The following is a 25,161-nucleotide window of genomic DNA, read 5'->3' on the forward strand; positions in this document are numbered from 1 at the left end:
AAATATAGGCCCTGGCTCCCTCACTGCAGAATTGCTAGGGGCAAAGCCTGATAATCTGTAATCTGCATGGTCCCTGGGCGATCATGACCAGCAGACAATGACCTTAGGAACACAGATTTCCGACACACCCAGCTCTGCCCTGGTCTCTAATTAGTCAGCATCTAGTAGCACTAAGAGCTTTCCCTCCCAATCACAAACCTTCCCCCTCCCTGTCCCTCCCAATCACAAACCTTCCCCCTCCCTGTCGCCCTTAGAGAATCAGACCAAAATGGTACTTCTCAAATCATGCTTCCAAAACACAGAGCGACGCAGTCACCTGAGAACAGGTCAAAACCGCACATTCTCAACCTCCCCCAGCCAGCCCCAGAACCACCGAATGAGAATTGTGGGCATGGGGCAAACACAGTGATCTCTGTTTCAACAAGCCATCCCATGATGCTGATGAACACTGAAGCTGGAGAAAAACTGGATTTGAGGATTTTGCAATTCCAAGAGGGAAGAAATGAAGAACGACATAACTCCATGTAAGGTAGAACCAAGTTTATTAATGACAGCCTTTATTACAACCACTCCCAAGTGTAAAAAATAAAGGGTGATTCATTAAAATTTTAAACTCACTTGGCCTTCCACTTGGCCACTTGGATGTGCCAAAGGGTGGGAATCTTGCCTGGTTCTGAGTCAGCGGGTCAGATGGAGCTCCCTGGAGAGTGAGGTACTAAACAGAAAAGACCAAAGTGCCCGTCAGAGAGCGAGGGCCTCGCCCGTGCTGGCAGGGCACGGCAGGACAGCTGCGGCGGGCGGAGAGGGAGGAACACAACCTTACAGCTGAAGGATGGAGTGAACACTTCTAATTACACAGACAGAGACACACACACATGCGGAGTCATAGACACCCAAACTCTGGAGACCAGGTTTCCAAAGAATGTTGTCCTTTCTCTGAGCGGACTGGCACATTCATCTGCCCCAGGGAAGCAACATGGGGCTGAGATGGAACACTTGCTAAATTTTCACAAAGTATGACAACTGGCTGCCCAGTAATGTGTTGGCAAATGTGTCTTCACCATGAAATACGCCTGTGGTTTTCCCAGCCTTCCACAGACCACTGTCTGCTGCCCTGGGAGAGTGCCATCCTGGCAGACAATGGCTGGATTACAGTCTGGGTGCAAAGCTCACCCCGCCCACTGGGGCAGGGTGGGCGGCAGCGCCTGGAGGTGGTTTCCCACCAGTGACCCAGAGCGCTTGTCCCATCGACGTCCTCTCCTCCATGGTGTTTGTGCTTCGTCACCATCCTGACGGCTAGTCTGCACTAAGAGAACAGAAGAAGTTCTGCCCCTGCACTCTTATTTTCTTTTAATAAAAGAAAATTAAAACCAGAAGAAAAAAACCCACTAGAGGCTTTCTGATTGTGCCCACGTTGTTTTGGGATGGGGTTCGATTCCATTCGACGAGAAGGAGGGACAGGGTGCAGAAGAGACCAAGACCACCGTAAACGATTAAGGGGCAGCTGAGTCCAGGGAGGCATCTGCGATAGCCCAGCCGGTCCCTCCCCAGCCAGGGAGGACTCGCCGTGCCTCCCAAGTCCACGAACCCATCGGGTACATGCCGGCCAAATCCCATCTATAAATGGTGTGGGAAAGATGGCAGAAAGAGTACCTGGTGGGTTCAGATTCACAGGTCATGCAAGAAGATTACACAAAGAAATTAATATTCGAGCCTGTGAAGAAACACTTCAGAATTTAAGAGAAACTGTCGCTTTCCCTTTTGGGAGACCCCCCCAAAAAATTTTAAAAAGCCGAAACCCCAAAGTATTCCAGAATTTCCAAAGAATCCAACGCCTAATTTGGTGTGCTGGGGGGAGGGAGTATTTAATACCCCATCGTGAACTTCATTCTCTTCTTGGATCTCACTAATCAATAAAGCACAGGCCTACTTAGAAAAAAGAGCTGTCCTGCTAACACTCAGCATCACGGAGTGTTCCCACGTCCTTGCTCAGAGTGTGGGAAATACACAACTTCTCTTAGACCGACACCGAATGTGCCCCCTCCCCGCCAGTTACTGTGGTCACCAAGTCTGACCTTAAAGACAAGCTGCTTTCTTCTTGGGATGAGAGTTGTCACAATTCCTTGAGTTGGAGAGCAGAGGGAGGCCAGCCCCCCGCACTACAGGAAAGGGGCTGGGTTTTGGAAAAGGCGCCCTTCCTCGGGCCGTGGAACAGAAGGCAGTCCCTTCGCCGTGGGAGGAAGAGCCAAGCGGGCCCCTCCCAGCCTCCCAGGTACTGACGTGGAGGGCGGGGCTGCTTTCCACATACTCAAGTACACCTGTGTCCCTCACCCTCCCTTTTTTTTCTGGTTTTGGTAAGCATCCGACCATCCATCAATTCATGGCTACAGTAGAGATTCACGGCGTGACGACTTTCATACTGTTTTTTTTTTTTCTTTAATTCTGCCAGTGAGCAGCACTTCCCAGCTTCACCCCCCACCACAAGTTCTCGGCAGCTCCGACAGGCAGGACCGCGGGCGCCGCTGTGGCGGGGTCCATGCAGCGTGGATTCGGCTGGGCACGCGGAGGGCCCGGAAGGCTGGGTCGTCCAGTGTCTCGCAGCAGCGGTGCCAGGGCCTCTGCTCTACCAGCTGGCCCTGACCGCTTCAATGTCGCTGACCAAATTCTGGGCCAGGCAGATCCCAAAAATCTGAGCAAGGGAGAAAAAGAACCAGTGAAATTATGCACTTCATTAGGTTTTTTTCCTTGGCCAAGGAATCCCATTTTTCTTATCTTTGCTTTTGTAAGTGGACATATAAATGGACAGACTGTAAAATCCAACCTCTTAAAGTGCATTGCTCAGTGATTTTCAGTCTATACACAAGGATGTGCAACTATAACCACCATCTGACTCCGAAACATGGAGTCAGGCCAAAAAGGAACTGTACCCGTTGGCAGTGATTCCTGCCCCCCCAGTCTTCACAGCCCTGGCGGCCACACCCTACTTCCTGTCTCCGTGGGTCTGCCCACTCTGGACATTTCATACAGAGGGAATCCTGTAACACGTGGCCGTCTGTGTCAGTCTGCTCTCACATAGCAAAGCGTTTTCCAGGTTCACCAACGCTGCAGCAGGCACCAGCAGTTCAGTCCTTTTGATGGTCTGACTAATATTCCATTGTGTCGATAAAGCACATTTTGCTTATCCATTCATCAGGTGATGAACATGTGCAGTGCTCCCACTTTGGGGCTATTGTGAATAGTGCTACTATGAACATCTGTGGACAAGTTTTTGGGTGAACATATGTTTTCAATTCTCTTGGGTACATACCCCAGAATAGAACTGCTGAGTCATATGGTAACTGTTTAATTTTCTGAGGAATTGCCAAATTGTTTCCCATAGAGGCTGCATCATTTTCATTCCCTTCAGCAACGTGCGAGGGTTCCAATTTCTCCACATCCTCGACAACTCTTGTTATTACCTTGCTCTTTAATTACAGTTGACCCCTGAGCCGCACAGGGATTAGGGGTGCTGAAATCCTTCACAGTCGAAAATCTGCATATAATTACAGTCAATTCTCCACATACTCAGATTCCCAGCCACGGAAATGAACCTCGAACAAGTCAAGTCAGCTGAGCTACGTTAGTCAACTGAACTGTGGTCAGTTGAAGACAGATGCTCACGCTGGGCCCACACGACGCCAGCCCCTGCTGTTCACGAGTCAGCTGTTTGCCCGTCCCAGCGTGTGGGATGTGGAACATCACTGGGTTCCGAGGAGAAGTTCCCTAACAACCAATAATGATGAGCATCTTTCCATGTGCTTACTAGCTTTTGTATCTGCTTTGGAGACATGTCTATTCAAATTTTTTGCCAATCTTTAAACTGGGTTTGTCTTTCTAATTGTTGAGTTGCTCTTTTTAAATTATAGATACTTGATCCTTATCAGACATAATGATTTGTAAATACATTCTCCCATTTTTCGGGCTGTAATTTCATTTTCTTGATAGCATTTTCATCACAGAAGTTTTTGATTTTGATGAAGTTCAATTTACCTCCTATTTCTTTGGTTACTTGTGTTTTTGGAGTCATATCTAAGAAACACTGTCTAATCCACGGTCACAAAGAGTTATGCCTATACTTTCTCCTAAGAGTTTATTGTTTTAACTCTTATATTTTGGCCTTTGATCTATTTGAGTTAAATTTTGTAAATGGTGTGAGGTATGAGTTCAAATTCATTCTTCTGCACACAGACATTCAGCTAGTCTAGCACCACCGGCTGAAAAGATTATTCTTTCCCTAGGGGACGGGCTTAGTTTGCTTGTCAAAAATCAGCTGGTCATTGATGCATGGGTTTATTGCTGGAGTTTCTATTCTAGCCCATTAATTTTTATGTCCAACCTTCTGCCTGTACGCACTATTATCCTGATTACCACAGCTTTGAAGTAAGTCTGGAATTGGGAAGTAGGAAGTCACCAACTTTGTTCTTTTTCTTTTCTTTTTTTTAAGATTTTATTTATTTATCTTTAGAGGGGAAGGGAAGGAGAGAGGGAGAGAAATATCAATGTGTGGTTGCCTCTCATGTGTCCCCCACTGGGAACTGGCCTGCAACCTAGGCATGTGCCCTGACTAGGAATCGAACCGCAATACTCTGGTTCGCAGGCCCACACTCAATCCACTGAGCTATACCAGCCAGGGCCAACTTTGTTCTTTTTCAAGTTTGTTTTGCTATTCTGGGTCCCTTGCATTTCCATATGAATTTTGGGATCAGCTTTTCCATTAAAAAAAAAAGACGGGGGGTGGGGGAGACAGCTGGAATTTTGATGCAAACTGCACTGAACCTGCAGGACCTTGAGGAGTACCTCAGCCTTAACAACAGTAAGCCTTTCAGTCTGTGAATATGGAATGGCTTTCCATTTATTTAGGTTTTCTTTCATTTCTCCCGACCACTGCACCCTATTTGTGCTCAAAGAAAAGTATCACATCCCCAGATGACAAAGAGGCCTAGACCTTCAGACTGCCCGGGAGGGTAGTGGGCACGCCTTTCCCTCACTAGCACTTGCAAAGGTGGGAAGGGGCACCACATGTCTTTGAAAATCCAAAAAACGTACTGCTACTTGGATCTACCTTCAACCGTCCCTGTCTGCCCAGCTGTCAGGTGCAGCATTACTGGGCCCAGGGAAATGCCGGCATGTCAGCAGGCAGCTACTGACCCAATTTCTCCACGTTCCAAGGGAAGAAAGGTTAAACCAGAGCTTTAATAAAATACAAAGTAATGCAGGCCTGTGTCCCAGCCCCTCCAATTGTGTCTTAACAACTATGGCACTAAGGTGATTACGCAAAGCCCCCGTCCTAGCGAGGGTTCCCCCACGGCACCATTTCCCTGCAGCACCGGAAAGGAGCCCTGTCTTACCTGCAGCAACGCAATGCCTATGAATATACCGGCCACGATGGTCAAGTTGTCCTGCAACCACTTCTCAAACTGGGGCACGCAGCCTTTCGTGTAGATTACAATCTGCTGATCGACTTCCTTCACCAGGGAAGAGGAAAGCACAGCATCACCACGCAAGTTCAAAAGCTCCTCCAACACCCTCTGTGCTAACAGACAAGGTGGTATTCCACTTACTGGTTTCTGCCTGGCGTCGTAGCCACACTGAGTGTTGATGACATCTTCCTGGTGGAGAAAGGAAACAACAGTGAAACTGACGCCTGCTCCAGAGCCCACAGGAGGAGCCGCCAGCAGGAGATCCCATTACAGGTCGGCGACAGGCGGTGTATTTGGGCATCAGACAGACCAGCCGCCTTGTGGAGCACGTCTCTACATTACCCATGTGGTTCCTGTAACAATCCTCAGAAGCTGGTATTAAAAAGTGAGGCTCAGGAAATAGCAGCAAGGAGAGCACAGCTTTCTGCGGGAGGTTCATGATTCAGAGTTGATGAACCTCAGTAAGTATATGGACTTTAGGGAACAAAGACATAGATAAACTCTGGTTAAAGAATACAATGACTATCTTCATTTTTGCTTTCTTGGGCAGGGGGGGATTTTTACTTTCTAATCTATATGTTTCTGTATTGTTTAAATGGGTTTCAATGAAAATACAATACTTCACTAAAAATAAAATAATGCCCTAATCACATACCACATGGACTGATGTTCTGACATCCGACAGGCCTGATCAGAAATGTGGGTTCCCCTCTTTTAGGCTTATATTTTCCCCTCTGCAGGGCATGAGTGGAATTTATCAGCTTAGCATTTATGGGATAAGGTACTCTACCCAGAGGATCTGTAGTTGAAAGAGGAGGCACGGTGCCTTCTAAGAATTTCAGAATCCATCTGATGGGAGGCTAACACAGGGCAGGAAATGGAGACAGAGCACAATCTGTATCTACTGGCCAGCACCAGGCGGCCGGATTGGGTACCCTGCGCTGGGCACTCCTGCCTTCTGGCCCTACTCAGAGGAAAGGGAGGAACAAACCAGTGGGAAACGTTAGCTGTCCTGGCAAGGTCCCAGAGCAGAAAGCGCAGCCCTTACTGATTCTCGGTCTCCTTCAGAGCAAGAGTACAGCCCAGGCTGACCCCCCCATCCCCCCCACCCTGGGCAGTAGGTGGCCTGCAGGGACCTTCTGCTCTTCTACCCTGGACCACAGCCCCTTTTAAAGAGCCTCACTCCCTCTACCTTACAGGGGAAATGGCACTGAACTCATCAGCACCCACTCAGTTCTTCAGGGGGAAGGGCGGCTCTGAGAGTGGACACCTGGAGACTAACAGGCCAAAGAGAAGCTGAAAAGTCCAGAGGCGATAAGGGCCCTCTGGGGCAAATGCAGGAACAACTGCATTTGTCATTCTACCACTCACTTCTGGCCTTTAACATACGATTAAGAGACTGTAAGTCATTCTACAGAGCAGGCACATAGCTGAACCCAAAATAATACAATCACGTCCATGGTAAAACACACACACATGTAAAACTGTAATCAACTGTGGTCATCACAACAGATAGTCTGGGCAGCTGCGGTCTCCCCACATAGCATTCTAGTCCTATCTTGTGTCGAACTCTTCCTTATTCCCCAGAACTAAGTCAGGCAGAAAAGGGATACTAACGCCAGACCAATGCAGAGCGCTCTCAGGTAAGCCGCTCCTCCTCTTAAAGAAGGAACAACGGACGCTGGGTCTGAAGGTCAGCGCCAACACCTGCTAGCCATGCGAGCTTGGGAGAGTTGACTTACACTCCATGGGCCTTGATCTCACCCAGAAAGGGAAGATAACGGTGGTGTGTGCCAGGAGAACGTTCTGAACTTCAGTGAGCCAAGGCACAAAAAGGCTTAGAATAGGAGCCAGCATGCACTGCTAAATCAACGCCAGGGATTACTACTCCTACTGGGAAGAACGGAGCACTAGAACCCCCGCAGGAGCTGCAATTAGGGCTAAGTTTTAAGAAAAAGATCTCTGTGTCCCTCCCACACACGCCCTCCTGTGTGACGCGCGGAGCGGTAAGCAATGTGCTGGCGTCCACTTACCGCGGGGTCCTTAGTACAGCAGGAGAAGGGCACGCCGCATCGCTCCCGACTTGCATTGGAATCTGTGCAATTGAAGTAAATATTTAGGTTCCAATCATCAGCTCCAAAAGCCCCACAGCACTGCCACTAGAGCAAACAGGAGAGAATTAGAACACCTCGACGCGGAGGCCACCAGGCGCCTACACGCACACCCGCCAAAGCGCCACACCGGCTCCTGCCGGCTCTAACCCTCTCTTCTGTCTCAGAATTTATTTCTAAACCAAACGGAAGCTACACTGCCCCTGTAAAAGGCTCCAAAATAATTAAGGCTGAGGGTTTGTAAGGATATGTTGACACGTGGTTTAAACGAGTAACGAGACCCACGCTGTCGGGTAGGAGAAGGGCGGGCGTTGGACCGCGGGGCTCGGCTGGAACCGAAGGGTTTGGTTGGTGCGCACGGAGGCACGTTCGCGAAGGGCAATCCAGACACTGAACAGTGGTGTCTGAAGGGGGCAACGGGGGCTGTGGGGGCGATAACTGGAGAATTCCTTTTTTACCATTGTGATCGCTACACCTTAAAGGGTTTTTTAATCTGATTTATTGAGGTATGATTGACATACAATAAACTGCACGTACTTAAAGTGCACAATTTTATAATTTTTTGCACATGTATATGCATCGTGACACCATCACTGTAATCAAATCTGTGGACATATCCATTACCCCCAAAGTTTTAGAGGCTTACTCTTCATTACATATCTGTTAGTACTCTAAATTTGTTCTAAACAAAAGCATATTTTACATTTCCACCGTAAAAATTCAGTTGTCTAATTAAAATACAATAAAGTAAGGTGTTAAATTCTCTGGGTCTTCAAAGGCCTGATTCAAGGCTGTTGTTTCTGCGAGTCCCCCGCCACCGCACCCCTGGGTTGCAGCGGCTCTAATTCTCCCAGTTAAATAAACATCAGGCCTTGACCATTTGAATACATTCAGGACCAAGAGCTAGTTCAAGACATTTAACTCCACGACATAATAAGAAAACCGCACTAAGGCAGCACTGCCATATACAGCACACAGCAACTGAGGAGCACGTGTGTAAGCTCCGCCCACTGTCGTGGTCCTCCGCGGCCTGAGGAGTGCGCCTCAGGGTCTGCCTGCAAAGCTCAATCAGATCTGCCGTGCAGAGGAGGCGGCAACAATATTCGGCAGGGTGCGAGCTTGCATCCAGTTCCCACCTAACAGAACAGTGAGGTCGGCTGAGCAGATGAAACAGGCTCCCTTTCGGGCCTGAGGCATGACTGACTCCAGGACAGTGCCTGCTGCCACCGAACAAAACCAACAACTCCTGGTGCTGCCCCCAGGGCGAGCGCTGGTGGGGCCCTCTCCCCCCTTTATCAAAGGGGGCCCCAGCTCAGTCTAGAAAGCTCATCCCCTGGGCTTCTGTGTGCTCTCTGGCCCTGCCACGTGTGTTAGTATAATGGACTCCACTGTCCAGGCCTGCTCAGCTTATCCAGTGTTTCCCGGGGCGCAAATAAACACCCATCCGCTCATAGGACCGTAACACGGTAAGCCCAATACAAAGCCATGCACATTTCATCAGAGTGTCGTAATATGTCCAGGAGTTAAACTGTAGCTCTTATCATTTCCACTTTACTGTTGGGGCAATAGGTCATGGTCCTACTAGCCCAAGGTGACTGAGCTCATCAGATCTGGGCACTGGATCTGGATCTTCTGATCCCTGTCTCTCTCATTTTGCACTTTGAGTGCGACAGGGGGCCTGCTACTTCCTTTGCACTGCTGGGGCTGCCACACAGAAACGCTCGGAAACCCAGGTAGGAGGGTCTGCTGTACCGAGTCCTCACTTCTTAGAGGTCACCAGGGCTTAGAACTTTCTCAATTTTTGGTTTTAACCACATGTGCTATCATGATACTTGAGGGATACTTGAATAAATATACTTCCAGAACTTTTTGGACAAGTATTTTACTGATACATATATTATTCTGAGCTGTGAAGTGTGGAGGACGACCCAAAATGGGCAAGGAACAAGAAAGAACCCATATTTAACAAAACACAATGTCAAACCTAGAGCAAAACAATATTCTTTAAATATCAACAGCAAAGGGCAACCGTGATTAGAAGCTTCTTGCTCTCGGGTTTTCTTCTTTGTTCCTTCCAGCAGAAATTAAGATAAGTGAAAATAGGATATTTCCATTTCGGGCAGAAATCATGTAAGTCAGAGAACAAGTCAGAAAATAGTAAATGGACGAGCGAACAAACCAATAACCATGCAGGGAAGTCAGAGGTGGGTTCCGGCTGGCAGACGCCCAAGTCGGGGAGATGAGCTCTGGGGTCACCCTTCCCAGAAGGCTTTCAACTTAAAAATAAACCAAATGTAAACTTACATATTCCTGGGTGAAGTCTATGAGGTTTTGCAAATCAATGTCATCCCTGTACGCTCTGATGTTGTTGTTTATAAAGAAATACAGCTGGTCTTTGATCCAGTCTTTGAAAACAAATGCCAGAACGCCAGCAGTGAGCTCCAGGAAGAAAATAATTCCCAGGAACACAGAGAACTAAGACAAAAGGCACACACACAGAGAACAATTATCAAGGCTATTTTGATCATATACAATTAAATAGTTCCTTCTAAAAAGGTTTGTAATTACATTGGGTTGCTATACATATCCAAAGCAGATAACCTTCAGTGTGCTGGGATTCCTTAATAAATTATTAACCCTCCAAGAAAGGATTTTTGCAAATCGTTTCATAATCACACTTTGACGCTGTGGTGCTCCATTTGGCAATTAACCAACGAAGTTCATAAGCAAACATGGGTAACAGGAATTTCTCATTTGATCCACATAAGGCCTCATGAACTTGTCCTGATTGATACGCTGCCAGATCATGACCTTTCCCTACCTCTGGTAGGTTTCTGTGACACTGAAAAAGAAATTATCCCAATATTTTAGGATCACCTGTCATTCATTACTGTGGCCTTGATCTCATACACAACATACTGTGGATTAAGATGCTGCTTTAATTCCCTTCGCACCTGCCGTACAGGGTGAAACAGCAGACATGTTTATCTTAGGTGAAGAGATCAAAGAGGAAGTTGTGGGGTGACTGTGGCATGAAAATAATTTCCCACCGAGAAAACAAAACAAAACCACTGGGTTGAGGGCCTTCCTTCGTGAAGCACCAGTCTCGGAATTTAAATAACACCAACATACGGCCACTGGGGGACTTGCGGCTAATGTAGACAAGGGTTTTAAAAGGAGGGAGAGAGACCGCGGCAAGCCGGCACTGCCCATACCTCTGGAGAAAACTCCCTTCCACCTAGAACACTCTCAGGAGCCCCACCTTAGTCATATCGATATACTACTCACACTCACAGGTCCTTCCACTTCCTCCAACACCCACATTCTTACCCTTTTCAAACTTTCTTGCTCAAACAGATTATGAGAAATGAGGCTATAAGAGACTAGAGTGTAAACTACAGGCAAGCTTCTGGTAACAAGGACAGAAAGGGCGACACTGGGGCCGCACCGCTGAGCAGAGCTCCTGAAGGCGGCAGGACAGGTGTGGCTGAGGAGACAGAGGGCCCAGGCCACCTGCAGCCTGTGTTCATCAGGCGGACACCAACAGCCAGCCAGCAGAAAACGGCACGGGGGAGGGCACAAAGGAAACTACACAGTTACTTACCATTTAAAAAGCCAGGAAAAGTGTTTATTCATTCAGCAAACATCTAGCGAATGACTTGTAACAGATCGGGCCCTAAGCTGGTGGGCTTCGCAGAAGCAAGGATGAGTAGGACCACAGCCCTGCCTCCGAAGAGCTGACGTTGGCATGGAATTTGGGGGCAGGGTGGAGGAAGGGCAGTGGGCGGGACCATTTCACGTGGGATGTCAGTATATCTGACCGTGTTTATCCAGGGTGCCAAGGGCCCTTCTGGGACGGTGGGCATGAGGGGAGGGCTGGGCCTGGCGAACTCTGGGACCCCAACGTTTACTTAGGCCCCGAATCTAGGCTGTCCAGCCCAGCCCCTCGGGTTCCACAGAGCTCCCGGTTATCCCCCCTTGGTGAGTTCACTGGCAACAGAATCTAAGGAGCCCTTCATGATCACTAGTGGTACTGGTAATTTTAAGGTGAATTTTCCTCAATCTACGAAAAAAAAAAGGACAGAAAAAAAATCCTGCCACATTTACTCCACGCCTACCCTACAACATAAACAGCCCTCTCCCTGTATTAGGTGCCACTGTGTACACGACAGTTACTACACTGCAAAAAGGAGAAAAACCACCGCAACCTCACATGTGTGTATGTGCACCACACCAAGACAGAAGTCATGCAAAGGTTTTAATTAGATTTTTGTTCTGACCTTTATAAAGGCTAGGCAAGTTCATTCCCTAGTTACTCTGGTAAATTTTCTCGTGTTACAAAATATACATATCAAAACCTGAGTCCAAATTAAGTCCTTATCAAAAATGTTGGGCAGAATGCTGCAGGCCCTGGGCCCTGTGAGCTAATTTCCCCATTTCCAAAGGTGCAAAGCTGTTGAGAAAGTTCCATTTCCATTTCACACAGATTGTCCCTAGCTCTTGGATTTTTCCTCAGCAATTCTCCTGGCGTTATGGCTTGAGATCACTGAGACTTCCCACTTATATAAAAGACCACCCTAGGCCACTTTTTATGGTATGTACTAAATGGAGAAAGGAACCATTTAAAATATCCCCCAAGACTTAAAAGAAGTCAAGAAATGATACAATTCTCTTCATTTCCAACATGGTACTTTATAAATTAAGGTGATGGTTTAAAGAAATGTATATATTTCTGTCTATTCAAGTTACCTCTAAGTATCTTCATTCATAAAAATAAAAAAGGGACTACGCTTATAAACCTATATGATTCAAGTGAATCATATTCAAGGGGATCCCACATTTGAGAACATGGTGGTTAAAACTGATTAAAAAATAGTCGCAACTGGTAAGTATGATGAGGCCCAAAGGGCTACAGAAAAGCTCTAGCTCTAGAAATATCTCACGCTAAAAGGACTGGCAGGTTAGCAGGTTGTGATCAGGGACAGAACTGTCCTCCGTGTGTGTGTGTGTGTGTGTGTGTGCGCGTGTGTAAGACAAATGGAGTTTTGGGAAACCCACTACTCCCACTGGAGGTCTGTGTACACAGAACAGAGATCCAGCTGCTCATTAGGTTTTACACAGGACCAAGTACCCCTTGGTTTGCCCTGTCCGCATGAGCTTCCAGGTAAAACAGCCTCTGGACCCTTGTCTTGGCCGGAGCTGCCCAAATTCAAATTGGGCTACCCTGCATGGGCAGTGAGGGGACAGTGAGCCTGCTCTTCTTAGTGGTACTCAGGAAAAAGTGCCAGACGAAGATGTGCCAGACGTACTGGGAAGAGAATCACATTCCACGCGGCAGCTGGGACTGCTTCGGGTCTATGCTCTCATTTTCAATGAAAACGGTCCTCCGTGATGCCGTGTCACTAAAGGATGAAAATCATTCTACAAACGGGAGATAATTACACTAATACTGTCCTCTAGAAATCCGACCATGTTCCCTCATCCTAGGAGGCTGGGGTTTTTCGATCCTTTACCTGTTTTTAGAAAGGGGAGTGGATGCTGCCAGGATGCGGCCACCACCCAGGGCATGTCCACACCCAGACTGACAGGCCTGTGCATCTGACCTCTGGCTACACTTAGCGAACTGTCTCACGCACGTACCAGCACGCCCAGGCTGTTCTGTCCTCCTTTGGAAGGAATCTCCAAAGGAAAAGCGTTCACTTTTTATTCTCTGCCTGTATTTTTGATTCCTAACAACCCCCTGGGAAAACTCCTCTTCCAAATCTGTTCATGCTAACAGTGGTCACGCCAAGCACCCTGCAAGGGATCTAAAAATTATGCTGGTTATAAAAGGAGGACCTTGGCTTCTACTGTTTCTCCATATTCACCAAAATCTACGCTTAACAGATTTAATCTGGACAGGCAACGGCCACTGTGCTTATGTCTGGTTTCTCTAAACCAACTAGCCGAACAATTTTCTACTGATTATGTGCTTAAAAGAAAAAGCAAAGATCACTGAAAAGAAGAAACTATATATAGAACAACCTGAGTTCTAAAGGCCTTCAAGGACTGAAATGCCAGGTCGTGACACCCTTGTAGGAAACCTCTCTGGGTAACGTGGGTGGGGCAGGTGCAGACAGTATTAGGGAGGCAGGGGCCGGGCGGAACCAGCGAGTTCTGCTAAAAGAACAGCATTCCCCAGGCCGTATTTCTGCCAGTGCTCTTAGGATAGCTCAGTCTTGCCTAAAAATAGAGTGTCCTCCTAGTGTGGCTATGTTTAGTGTTCAACCTGGGAGCAGAGTGTGATACTTACAAATTTGAGAAGGAACGTGTTTTCCCGCAGGGCTCCAATGCACCCTGCAAACCCCAGAATGAACATCACTCCTCCCACCACAAGGAAGAGCCAGACCGGGTCAAAGCCGCCGAGGTCGGTGATGGAAGAGATGTTGGACAGAACTCCCTGCGGGCAGAAAAGAACACACGACAGAGCACCAGGTGCCGGGTTAGTTCTCCAACATGAAAAGATGATTACGGCCGACTTTCCCCTCTCCCGAAGAAAAACGGCATAGGTCACCTGATTATTCGGTGTGATTAATACTCAAGAGACACTGCAAAAAAAAAAAAAGTAAAAACAGAAAACAACTTTTTTTCCAAGTCTAGATAGGGTCGTATTTTAAGTAAAACTACATAAAGCAAAGAAATGATCCCAAGAAACCATCCGCAGACCCTGTAGGGAAAAGATGGGGAAGTTACCTTTGCTTTCCATGTCCATAAACATAAGTGTCTGGAGTAAACAGCACGTATGTAAGAAAAATACCTCCCTTGTATACCTGAAACTAATACAAAATACTACCAAATGTAAACTGCAACTGAAAATTTTTAAAAAATTTAAAGGGGGAAAAACACCTCCCTCCACCCAGGAAGAAAGAAGGGTCATCCGAGTCCTGGGACGCGGGTAAGTCGGACAAGGACCTGCATCCAGCCCTTGGTTTCTCAGGGAACGGGATCCTGACGCTGCCAACTCAGCAGCTAGGCCCAGACACAGCCCTTCAAAGTCTTCCAGGCAAAAACTGCTCGTCCAGATCTGCCCTTGAGCTTCACAGAGCCGTCAGGCTGAAATCCTCAAAGCTAAGAACCGGGGTTTAAATGATTTACAAATCAAAGGTTACTCCCTGGGTTTCAACCCTTTCATTCTCCTACCAAAGGAACCCAGAGTAATCTCATTTCTCCACAAACAATGCCATTTCTTTACGGAGAGCCTTTCTCCATTAATGAAACCACATCAAATATCACCCAAAACTCTGTTTAAAATTAGGAGATGTTTTTCCTGTAAAATGCATGGTACAAATTCGTTATTCCTTCCTACAGAGACCAGGTACTGTTATCTTCTAATTGGATAAATAGGAGTTTCAAATACTCAGTATCACCAATATTTTTCTTATCTTATTATTTTTTAATTCTCAAAATAGCCACAGTGTATCATGGTATAGTTGGCTATAAAGTCTTAATGTTAAGCAATTTGTTTTCACAGCATTTTCAAGAACCTAGAAGAATATAAAGTATTCATCTGATTTTATACTTGAGAAAAAAGGAACCTAGAGAGGTTTTGGTGAGCTGCTGAAGGCAATACAGCTATTAATTGTTTTGGACCCAGAAAAGAATATTTACTTCAGCACGTTAAAAAAAAAAAAATGAAAGATTTATTGTATTTAGAGGGGGAAAGAGAGAAAAGAACACTGATGTGAGAAAGATACATCAATCAGTTGCCTCTCATATGTGCCCCCCAAAGGGGACTGGCCCACAACCCAGGCCTGCGCCCTGACTGGGAATCGAGCTGGTGACCTTCTGCTCTGCTGGACATGCCCAGCCCTCTGCGCTCCCCCAGCCGGAGCCGCACTCTTTTCCACCAAGTGGAAGTCGTGCACTTGCTTCCAAGCACTTCCCAGTGCACACTCGTCAACACCTGACTCTGGGAGTTTTCAGGTTTGGCCCATTTTAAGGTAGTACAAACATGTGAACAAGAGTATGTTGTTTATTAGGTTTGTACTTGTTTGGGGTGAGGGGAGCATCACCTTAAGAACAATAATAGGATATTAATTTAGAACACATACAAGGAACTAGGAAGTCTTAAAGCACAACTTAAGCCCTATGAAACAGGCAGAGATTTAACTAAATCACAGATGAAGGGTTGGGAGACTGTGAAAGCACTTAGGAATGCAGGGTTTATTCTCTGACTTCTGGGCTGACGTCACAAAAGGCAACCACACCCTTCGCCAGACTGCGGAGACAGTGGTGGCCAGATTCAGTCCTGTGTGCTCAGACATCCCAGCTCTGAACTGTGAGTCCCAGTGGGACCCAGCACAGAGACACGGTAACCAATTGTGCACCTACACAAATGGGGCTCGGAAAAGTCACACAAAATCGAAGCAACACTGCTGAGGATCCGCGTGGGAAATCAACCACTCTCTCCCCCCTCAGAAAGCCAACACAGGTAGGAAGTTTTAGACCTTAGCTAGGGGAATAGAGGTCTTTCGGAGTACACAATAAGAGTCTTAAAATTTAAAAAGTCAACTTAATTATGGAAGAAGTAGACTTGATTTGCTCATCACCAAAAAGAAGAGGCAGCAGAGGTGGAAGAGGCAGGAAGAGATGCAAGGTCCACCAAAACGAGGCCTTCCCAGTACCAGCCTGCTTGCAGCAATGGGCCGGAGAGGCTGCCTGAGAAACTGGTTCCCTTCCGGGGCGATGCTGAGTCCTCCGCTGGCAGTGTTCCGGAGGGGGGCTCCCAAGTTGGAGGGGAGACTGGGATTCACTAACTTTTAAGTTCCTTCTATGTTAAAGACCATTCTCTGATTCCATGGATTTTTAATGGGCTGCTTATTTGTGATTCACACTCCAGTCTAAGCAAAGAGCAGATTGTTGCCACTCTTCCGTGCTCCAAGGCCAGGCACAAAGAGCTCAGTGAATCACAAAGATGGTTCTCTGGGCAACTTGGGCCCACCTAGCAAGCCGATGAATGCACCTGTGCCTGAAATACTCAGGCACTCCTGCCCCCAAGGCAAGAAAATTACCATCCCAGGTCCGAGTAGGCTCCTGAGTCAGCTGTCCTCTCTGGGTTTCATCTGGAGGATGAGAATTTGGCTTCTCAGACAAACTCATTTTCATACTTTCACTCTCTCCAGACTGTAGGTTGTTTTAATTGCGAGGCCTTTCACTGTTTCCGTGGAAACGACAATCACTGGGGGGCTAGCTGGACTGCATATTCTACTCATTTAAACCTACATTCCAGCAAAAGACACGGCTGGAAACAGATACTGAGATGGTGTGGGAAAGGACATTCTACAAAGCATAGAATGACCAAGAACTTTGTTTTTAATGGATTCAGACTATACTCAGGTAGTTACCAGGTGAAAGATTCTAATCTTAAAACATGGAGTGTGGAAGCTGATGCCCAGAGCCCTGTGGTTAGGACATCACTCTTTTCACCTGCGAGATGTTTCCAATATGCACGAGGGGCCGGCAGCCCCACCGCTGCTGCCCCCACAGGGGGGTGGGGGAGCTAAAAATGAATGCTGGCAACGACCGCACTGAAAAATTGCAGGTGAGCTGACAGCCCAGCCCTCTGTTGGCTTCAAGATGGGGTCTCTCCTGGACTTTGTAATTTTGTTAAGCTCAACTTGACAAATGAATAAGAAGTGCTAGAACATGCCTGCCGAAGAATCATTATAATTAAAGCTTGTAGTTGACAAGAAGCCGGAAGAAAAAAAATCTAAGATTACAGTTAGGTGTGCCAAGTGATTTAAAATAGACATTCATTAGTGGTAAATCCTCAGGAATGTGTAAAAACAACACCGGCAGACACCTGGCCTTCCGGGGACCTGTGGGCACCACCTTCTTCAGGGACACACACACGTCCCCCTTCTCATGAGAATTCCTCATCCCCCAAATCTACACCTCAGACCTGCCAATTCTCACAGGACCCCACGGGCTCAACGCGAGTCGGAAGCCTGAATGCCCTTCCTCGGAAACCAGGATTCATTCAGAACACGCATTTCTCTCACGTGGCTGCAGCTGTAAAATACCAAACTCCGCAGCCTCAGGCAGCATGGTGTCCACCATGTGACCAAAACTGGAGCTCGCGGGTGTGCTGGGAGTAATGGATCAGGGGTGGGGTGGGGGAAGACAAGGGGCAGAGACAAGTGCTGGATTTAATGTGGTTCCTCTTCTTGGCTGGCTGGTATTTCCAGTCAGCATAACCACTAAGCCCATGTAAACAGTTTTCTTTCGTGTTCATTCACTAGCAGTTCCCCATCATTAATGACATGAGCCCTACGTGGAACTTTTAGGTGATTTATCTATGTCACTGGCAAATAATACATGATTTGAGCACTAATTCTCCATGTAAACTTGAATGTTCACTCTTTGGGTTGAATCGCCAACTCATTAGTACTCAAATGTATTGAAAAAACAGTGCAAAATGTCATTTGGCTACCCTCTTCTGTACCCAGAACTGCTGCTTATGCAAGAAGGGTGCACCCAGAGAGCCTGGCGACTGCAGCCCAGTTGTAACTTCTTATCCTTCTCCCCATGAATCCTTCAGGCAAGGCCCTGGGAAGGGAAGATGCCAAGGGGACTGGACTTCGTGGAGGAAGCCTGAAAATACCCCGTGGAGCTGAAGTGAATGGGAATGAGGATAAATGGATGCCAAGCAGAGCAATCAGCCACGCGCGTGTGCTTATTCCTCTCACCATTTCTTCGGGCCGACATGAAAGCAGAATTCTGAGCAGGAGCAACAGAGACAGAAAGGGGAAGAGTAAGAAAGAGAGTCAGAGACCAAGGCTGCGGTCACAAGAAAAATTTATTCAAATACTACAGAGTCAAAAATACAGGAGAATTTCTAACACCTATAGTCTTTATACATTATTGAGATTGATGGGCCCTGGCCGGGTAGCTCAGCTGGTCCGATTGTTGTCGGGATATGCAAGGTTGCAGGTTTTTTCCCCTGGTCAGGGCCCACACGAGACTCGGCCCGGCCCATGAATGCATAAATTGGTGGAACAAAATTAATGTTTCTATTTTCCTCTCCTTTCCTCTCTCTCTAAAAATCAGTAAATTTTTTAAAAGGCAACCAATGAATACTTAAATAAGTGGAAAAACAAATCAGTGTTTCTCTCACCCTTCTTCTCTCTAAAATCAATCAATAAAAATTTTTAATGATTATATTGATGAACACTGATGTAAATAAACATTTATAAGAATTCTAATCTTCATGTTCACACTATTTGCTCCCATATCTCTAGTCTTCCACCCCTCAGTCACTGGAAGTCCACGCAGTCAGTCCACCACGGCAGAGGCAAAAACAAGTTGGCCGGCCACAAAGCACTGCCGTAGCGATGTGATGCACACCACTCAATTTTAAAAGGTGAAAGAAACAAATATATGCAGCAAACTAGCCATTCCACAAACTGGCTTTTGGACAACTAGTTCTTGGCATATCAATTTGGAGCCTTGAGAAGTGACCCTCCAGTGAAATGGGAGATTCCCATGATCCACTGGGTGCCAGATGGTATCTCTCAGAAATTAGCAGGTGTCTAAAGAGGAATAAGACAGGCTAATGGAAACATGTCTAAGCCGTATCATATAACAGAAGTTTAGGGAGCCAACAAACAACTGTGTGGACGTGCACCCCTCACGGTAAAAGGGAGGCTCTGGTGCTCAGGCCCCTGGGACGAGCCTGCCCTGGGTGTGGCACCGAGCACCGCACCCTGCAGGCTGTCCTGCGCAGTACCCAAGCCCGCCTGGCTCACCTACCATTTCCCTGGACTCCTGAAACACATAAAGAGGGTAGCCTGGACAGGGATAGACGTGGGGCAGAGAAACAGGGCAACTAATACAGACACAGTGTCCTGAATCGCAGTCCCACTGTTTGCAAGCAGTGTGATCTTGGGTGAGTTACCAAACCTGCCTAAGACTCGGTTCCCACATCGCTGAAATGGTGCCCTATGCCACACAGTTATGAGGTTGGAGGAAACACTCTGCTTGTGTTTGTATATAAGGATTCAAAGTTTATCGCCACTGTCATAGGCATCACTGTTGTATTAGACCAAGGGGAAGACATCAGCTGCTATAGAAGCACACAGGAGGGGTGTCCAATCCCAATTGCATGGGAGAGAATCTGTTTTGCTCTGGCACTTGCTCTGCCTGATGCATTTTTGAGAAAAATCTTTGGCCACACCCAGTGATCCTGCCTGACGCGGGTGGCAGTGATGAACTTGCCAGCTGGATCTTCTTTCTTGGGGAACTGAAGTGACGTAACAGACACTCAGAATAAAGGCAGAAGGGAGAATCCGTGAGTAAGCAAAAGCCGAGAGAAGACAGAGGCCACGAGTGGGTGGGAGCTAAGAGTGCCCAGAAGTGGAGAAAGAAGCAGTGAGAAGTCAGTCGACAGCAGTGAGCGCTCTGAGCAGTAAGCAGCTGTGTCGCCGCCACTGTGGTGGTGGCACCCTGAACCGGGGCAGTGGCACGTCTGCTGCGGGGAGGCGGAGCGGGCGCACTGGTCACCCAAGACTCACTGCTCCTGAATGACCTCTCAGTCTCTGAGCCTCTCCTGGTCCCTGAGAGACGACCTCGTTCCGTGGTTTTACAGACACTGTATGTTTCACAAAGAATGAAAAATCAGCCCACACCATTCCTCTGATCTGCATCTCCTCAACAGCACCTCACACGTTCGTTTATCTCTGGAACTTAAGCAGCTTCTTCCCCACAGCTCTACCACTATTTCTTCTTGGAAGAGGTTTCTATGCACGTGCAGAAATGAAAAAGGCAAACAAAGCTCCAGAAGGGCTTCCAACCAACAAACCTCAGGAGTGTCTGTGGTTTTTTTCCACCACCAGCACAGACCGTCCTCTGTGTACCACCTGGCAGGCTTCAGTTCCTTCTTTCAACCCACACAGAAGAGAAATGCAAAAATAGCATTAATAAGCCCCGAAGGTCTGGGACTCTTCTGCTCTGGCACATTCCTTCCAACTGCTGGATGAGAAACAGACAGGCACATGGAATGCTCACCCAAAGCCAGGCAGATGGACCCCTCCGAGATTCCTGAGACTGGGTCCTGATTCACCCACCCCTCTAAACCAGCCCCTGCTGCTTTAAGGCAAGCGTTTTCCTGGAGGGAGAGGAACATCTCCCTACTTGACAAAGGATGATAAAATAGGCCATTTAAAAAAATGAGCTTCTCAAGGATGGTCCTGGAGTTGGAGATAAGATTTTCAACAATGTTCGTGGGAAGACCAAACTGGGACCACAGCAAACCCCGCCCCTTAAAAAGTCATCAGGCCCTGGCCAGGTGGGTCAGTTGGTCAGAGTGTCATCCTGATGTGCCAAGGTTGCAAGTGTGATCCCTGATCAGGATCAACCAATGAATGTGTCAATAAGTGGAACAACAAATGGATGTTTCTCTCTCACTCTCTCATCAATTAAAGTTTTTTTTTTAATTCATCGAAGATCTTCAAAGAATGTTAGAGGGCAAAGTACTCTGCAAACCCCAAAACATCCATCCACCTAAGAACTTGCTGCAGAGCCCAGAGAGAGGCAGCAGGACATGAACAAAGGGTGCTCTGACAGGCCCTGGGCAGCCAGCCCGGGGCACTGTAGGTGCACTGCGGCAGCACGACTCAGGGCCCGGCAGAGGTGCAAGGTTAAAGCAAGGCCAGCCATTCTAAAGATGCGGTCTCCCTTTTTCTTTCGTCCAAGTCACCAGTCGAGACTAAAAGTAATCCCCTCTTGTCAAAAGTGGTTACCACCTGCCTTTGGGGAGGGAAGGAAGGAGGGGGCAGTCACCCAGTAGGTCTGCAGGAAAGCCTGCAAGCAAGCAGTGGCTGGGGAGGCAGCTGCGCGGGTCCCATCGCTGGGCCGCTCACAGGTGGGACCACGGGCACCACTGGTGCGAGTGGCTGCCCCGAATGTGGAAACAGAACCACCTGCAGAAGTGTCACTTTTCAGAAACCTAGCATGTTCCCAGCCACTCTCCATATACTTTCACTTGCATTTTCGGAAGACGAGAGACAGGAACATTCCCGTCTAAGTATAAAGTTTAAACTTGAAATATGTGATTGAGGCTCTGATCACGGTGCACCCAAACTAAAATAAAAGGAAGCAAAGTCTTGCCTGGTGGCAGGTAATCACTGCGTTCTGGGGCCTCGGAGATACATGGCTTGCTGAGTGACTGAGCAAATACTTTCATGGGGATCACCTGAGGGTTCCAGGGACTGCGTTACTCGTGGGTATTCAGGGTGGAGGTGTGGTGACCCTCAGGAACTAGGCTAGGGGGTGACGAGTGAGTAGAGACAGTGTTGGGCAGACCTATTAGCTCGTGGCGTCACAGGGGGACAGAAGGGTGGGGCAGAAGCAGGTCGGCAAGTGCAGAGACAGTGACAGGGCCTGGCCCACAGCGGGGTCTGTGCAGACATGTGACCAGTGATGAGAGGAAACTAAGAGGTTGGCAGGGTGCAGCTGGGTTTGAACCCGAAGGCTTTTGAGCAGAAGAAGGCCCAGATCATCTGTGCCTTTCGCGAGCTCATTCCAATGGGTGCCAGGTGGTCACCTGGGCCAGCAATGCCAACAGCCGGCACCATGGTAACATAAAGGCTACACTACTGAACAGACGCTGGCACAGCCTGGACCACTGCACCCTCACAATAAACCAAGCAAGTAGGACTATTACTCAGGGCAGGAAACAGACCCAGCACTAGAGTCACCTGCCGAGTCACCCAGGTGAGCAAGTGGCAGAATGGATGCAAGCGAGGCCAGGCTGCATGACCCCAGAGCAGGGTCTGAACCACGACGCTCTGCTATCTGAAAACAGTGAAGAGTTGTGGGTGAGAAGATTCTCACTTCTACAGCAACATTACATACCTGCTTCTAAAATGTTAAGAAAAATCTGTGACCAAGTGGATCAGGTGGTTGGAGCACTGTTCCATGCAAAGGTTACCAGTTCAATTCCTAGGCATGGGCAGGGCAAATGCCTGGGCTGCAGGTTCGATTCTCAGTTGGGGCACATATGTCTCTCTCTCTCTCTCTCCATCTTTCCCTTCCTCCCTCTCTAAAAATCAATGGAAATATGTTCCCGGGTGAGGATTTAAAAAAAATTAATGTTAAGAAAAATACGCACCACGCTGTTAGAATGGTCTTCTCACCTCCGACTGATTAGTGTCTGAAAACAGGCACAGAGCACTTGTTTCTCTCTCAGGCCTCAGTGAAATCCGGTGGATAAAGGGGTGAAAGGCAGGACTGAGGGAGGGAATTGAGATTTCTCCGGAGAGAGTGGTTGCTGTGCTATGTGACATCACTACCCTGAACCTAGTGAGGATTTTCAGGAGGACCCCTGGGGGAGCTCTGAGACGGAGTGACAGGGGCCTCACTCCACCCACAGAGGAGCCTGGGGGCATGTCATCTGCCCCCTGCCCTGCAGCTCCAGGAAGAGGGGCAGGCTCCAGGCCAGAGGAGGGCTGTTCTGGTGTGTTGGCCTCACCCCCGGATGAGTGTGTCCAGGAGAAAACATGAGAGGAGCACGGGAAGGCACTTAGAATGAGAAAAGACCTCAGAAGGCAGAGTTCAAGGGAGCACTGGCTGAGGAAGAGGGCCCGATCTGAGCAGGGGCACCAGGCAGCCGCCTAGAACAGTGACACCCATACTGGGCAGAGGAACTCTGCGGGGAAGCCTCAGAAAGACCAGACAGCACCGCCTACCATCTGCCAGGCCCACATGGCAAAGCCCTGCCCCCCTTCTGCCCCCGAAGGAAGTGGGCTGAGGAGTGGGGGAGAGGCGACGGCAGGGAAGGAAGGCCCGGCCCTGCTCCCCTCTTCAGGGGCCCAGGCACATGGAGCTGGGCCCGGGAGAACACTCAGCCACAGTTAGGTTTGGAGTTTTAATCATTACCCTGCCCTGCGTAGTAACCCAGCCTGGACTTGTGCCTCAAAAACGAGAGTGGGATGGTGATATCTGAGAGTGAATGACAAAACGGCTGAATTTTTGACCCCACCTGATTTTCATTCTTGAGAAAACCCTCTAAGTAAAGTTGGGGGGGACATAAAAAAATTAATTCTCCATCTACTTCATGTGTTTGTCCACTGTAGCGATGACGCACATCAGGTCGCAGAGGCTAGCTTCCCAGGTCTTGAATGAGACAGAGCTTGTTTAGTTTTTAGATTTTGGCTACAACCGAACATGGGAGGAGATTACTTGGATACCTGAGGAAGAGAGATGCAGACAAACTTACACCATTTCAGTCAATAAAATAAAATCTTCAAAGAAGAATTGTCAGCATCTCAGAAATGTCTCCTTAAAGTAGCTCCAAAGCCAAGGCATCTAATCTTCTGTCCAAGTTACCTCACCACTTCCACCGCTCTCCTCCCTCAGGCTACGGAAATTTGCCGCTATTGCTAGGGACAGCCCGCACCACTGAATCTCATGTCTCTAACGTGACTTCTTGGGGAAAAAGGGAGTTTTTCCAAGGTGAGTCTACCATAGAGTTGTGACAAGACTCAGCTGCAAGGTTCCAAAGTGAGACTTACAATTACAGACCATGGTAGGGGAAAGCCCAGAGGAAAAGTCTCCTCCTTCATCCCCAGGAAAGCCGACAACAAGGTAAAATCAGGCTGCAGTTGTTCTGACTCCCATTCCCAAAACGGGGTCAGGAACTGCCAACTCTTTCCTTAGAACCAGCTCACTCCCCACAGAGCCCAGCCCAGCCAGTGGCTCCAGGATAATGGAAGGGGCCTGGGGGAGCGGCTCCGACTTCCAGTGTAACCCCTCTGGGCCTCAGTGTCCCCGCCTCTGAAACAGCAGGTAGCCCTTCTCTAAAAGTTTAATCTTAAGGATGTAGAGATCACAAAAGTGAAAATGAAACTCCTGTGTGAAAAGCTGTTTTTCCTGTGTGGTCCTCCACAATGTATAAGGGTTTTTCAGGGGCGGGGGTGGGGGGTGGGGGGTGGTAATTGCATATTCCCATTCATTTAGTCACAGACCACATGTGGGCTTCCACGGTGTGGGGAGGCAGGGTGCTAGTACTGAGCCGTAAAAGGGCAAAGATGACAGGCTCCTGTCCTCAGGGGGTTTTCAGGCCCTTGAGGGGTTGACAGGATGGGTTACACCCTCCAGCTGGTATGCTTGTGCTGTGTGAGGGGAGGCAGGGCAGCGAAGGAGGAGCAAAGAACCTTGAACTTGCACTGAAGAACACTGAAGGGCACCCTTCCTGCTCTAAAATGCTAAGTGTCTCCTCACCCTCCACACCTGCGCTGGCAGCACCTCACTTGTGAAGATAGGTCAGCAATATATCACTCTGCCTCTTGCCTCCATCCATCTAAAAACTAAGTCATGAGCATGAATGTTGGGCAAAATGGAAAAGGAGAGTCACCCCTAATTTTCCCACAAATCAAGACAATCATAAGTAGATTCTCATTTTTATGCCAGAAATAAATGGTTCTCTTTCCTGACATCCAGAATTAATAATGGACGTTGTTTCTACCACTGTACCACTATCAAATCAGACATCAGAAACCACACGCAATTTTACTTTCTTGTATGCTGTTAACATAGTGTGTTTGCTAGAGAGA

The 25,161-nt window shown here is 48.0% G+C and overlaps 1 protein-coding gene across 2 annotated transcripts in view; it reads right to left on the reverse strand.

Moving 5' to 3' along the window:
- Positions 1 to 525: 525 nt before the first annotated feature.
- The window catches only part of TSPAN5 (tetraspanin 5), a 176,074-nt gene continuing 151,438 nt past the window's right edge, over positions 526 to 25,161 (reverse strand). For both annotated transcript variants that reach the window (XM_053666433.1, XM_037141643.2), the window contains exons 3-8: positions 13,863 to 14,009; positions 9,875 to 10,045; positions 7,493 to 7,618; positions 5,601 to 5,648; positions 5,388 to 5,504; positions 526 to 2,689 (exon numbers count right to left, since the gene is read on the reverse strand). In XM_053666433.1, the coding sequence (XP_053522408.1) occupies positions 2,624 to 2,689; positions 5,388 to 5,504; positions 5,601 to 5,648; positions 7,493 to 7,618; positions 9,875 to 10,045; positions 13,863 to 14,009 (675 nt within the window). In that variant the 3' untranslated portion in view covers positions 526 to 2,623. The remainder of the gene's footprint in view (positions 2,690 to 5,387; positions 5,505 to 5,600; positions 5,649 to 7,492; positions 7,619 to 9,874; positions 10,046 to 13,862; positions 14,010 to 25,161) is intronic.

The sequence above is a fragment of the Artibeus jamaicensis genome, unplaced genomic scaffold, assembly GCF_021234435.1.
Source record: "Artibeus jamaicensis isolate MK-2021 breed Jamaican fruit bat unplaced genomic scaffold, CSHL_Jam_final contig_452, whole genome shotgun sequence".
NCBI classification, from domain to species: Eukaryota; Metazoa; Chordata; class Mammalia; order Chiroptera; family Phyllostomidae; genus Artibeus; species Artibeus jamaicensis.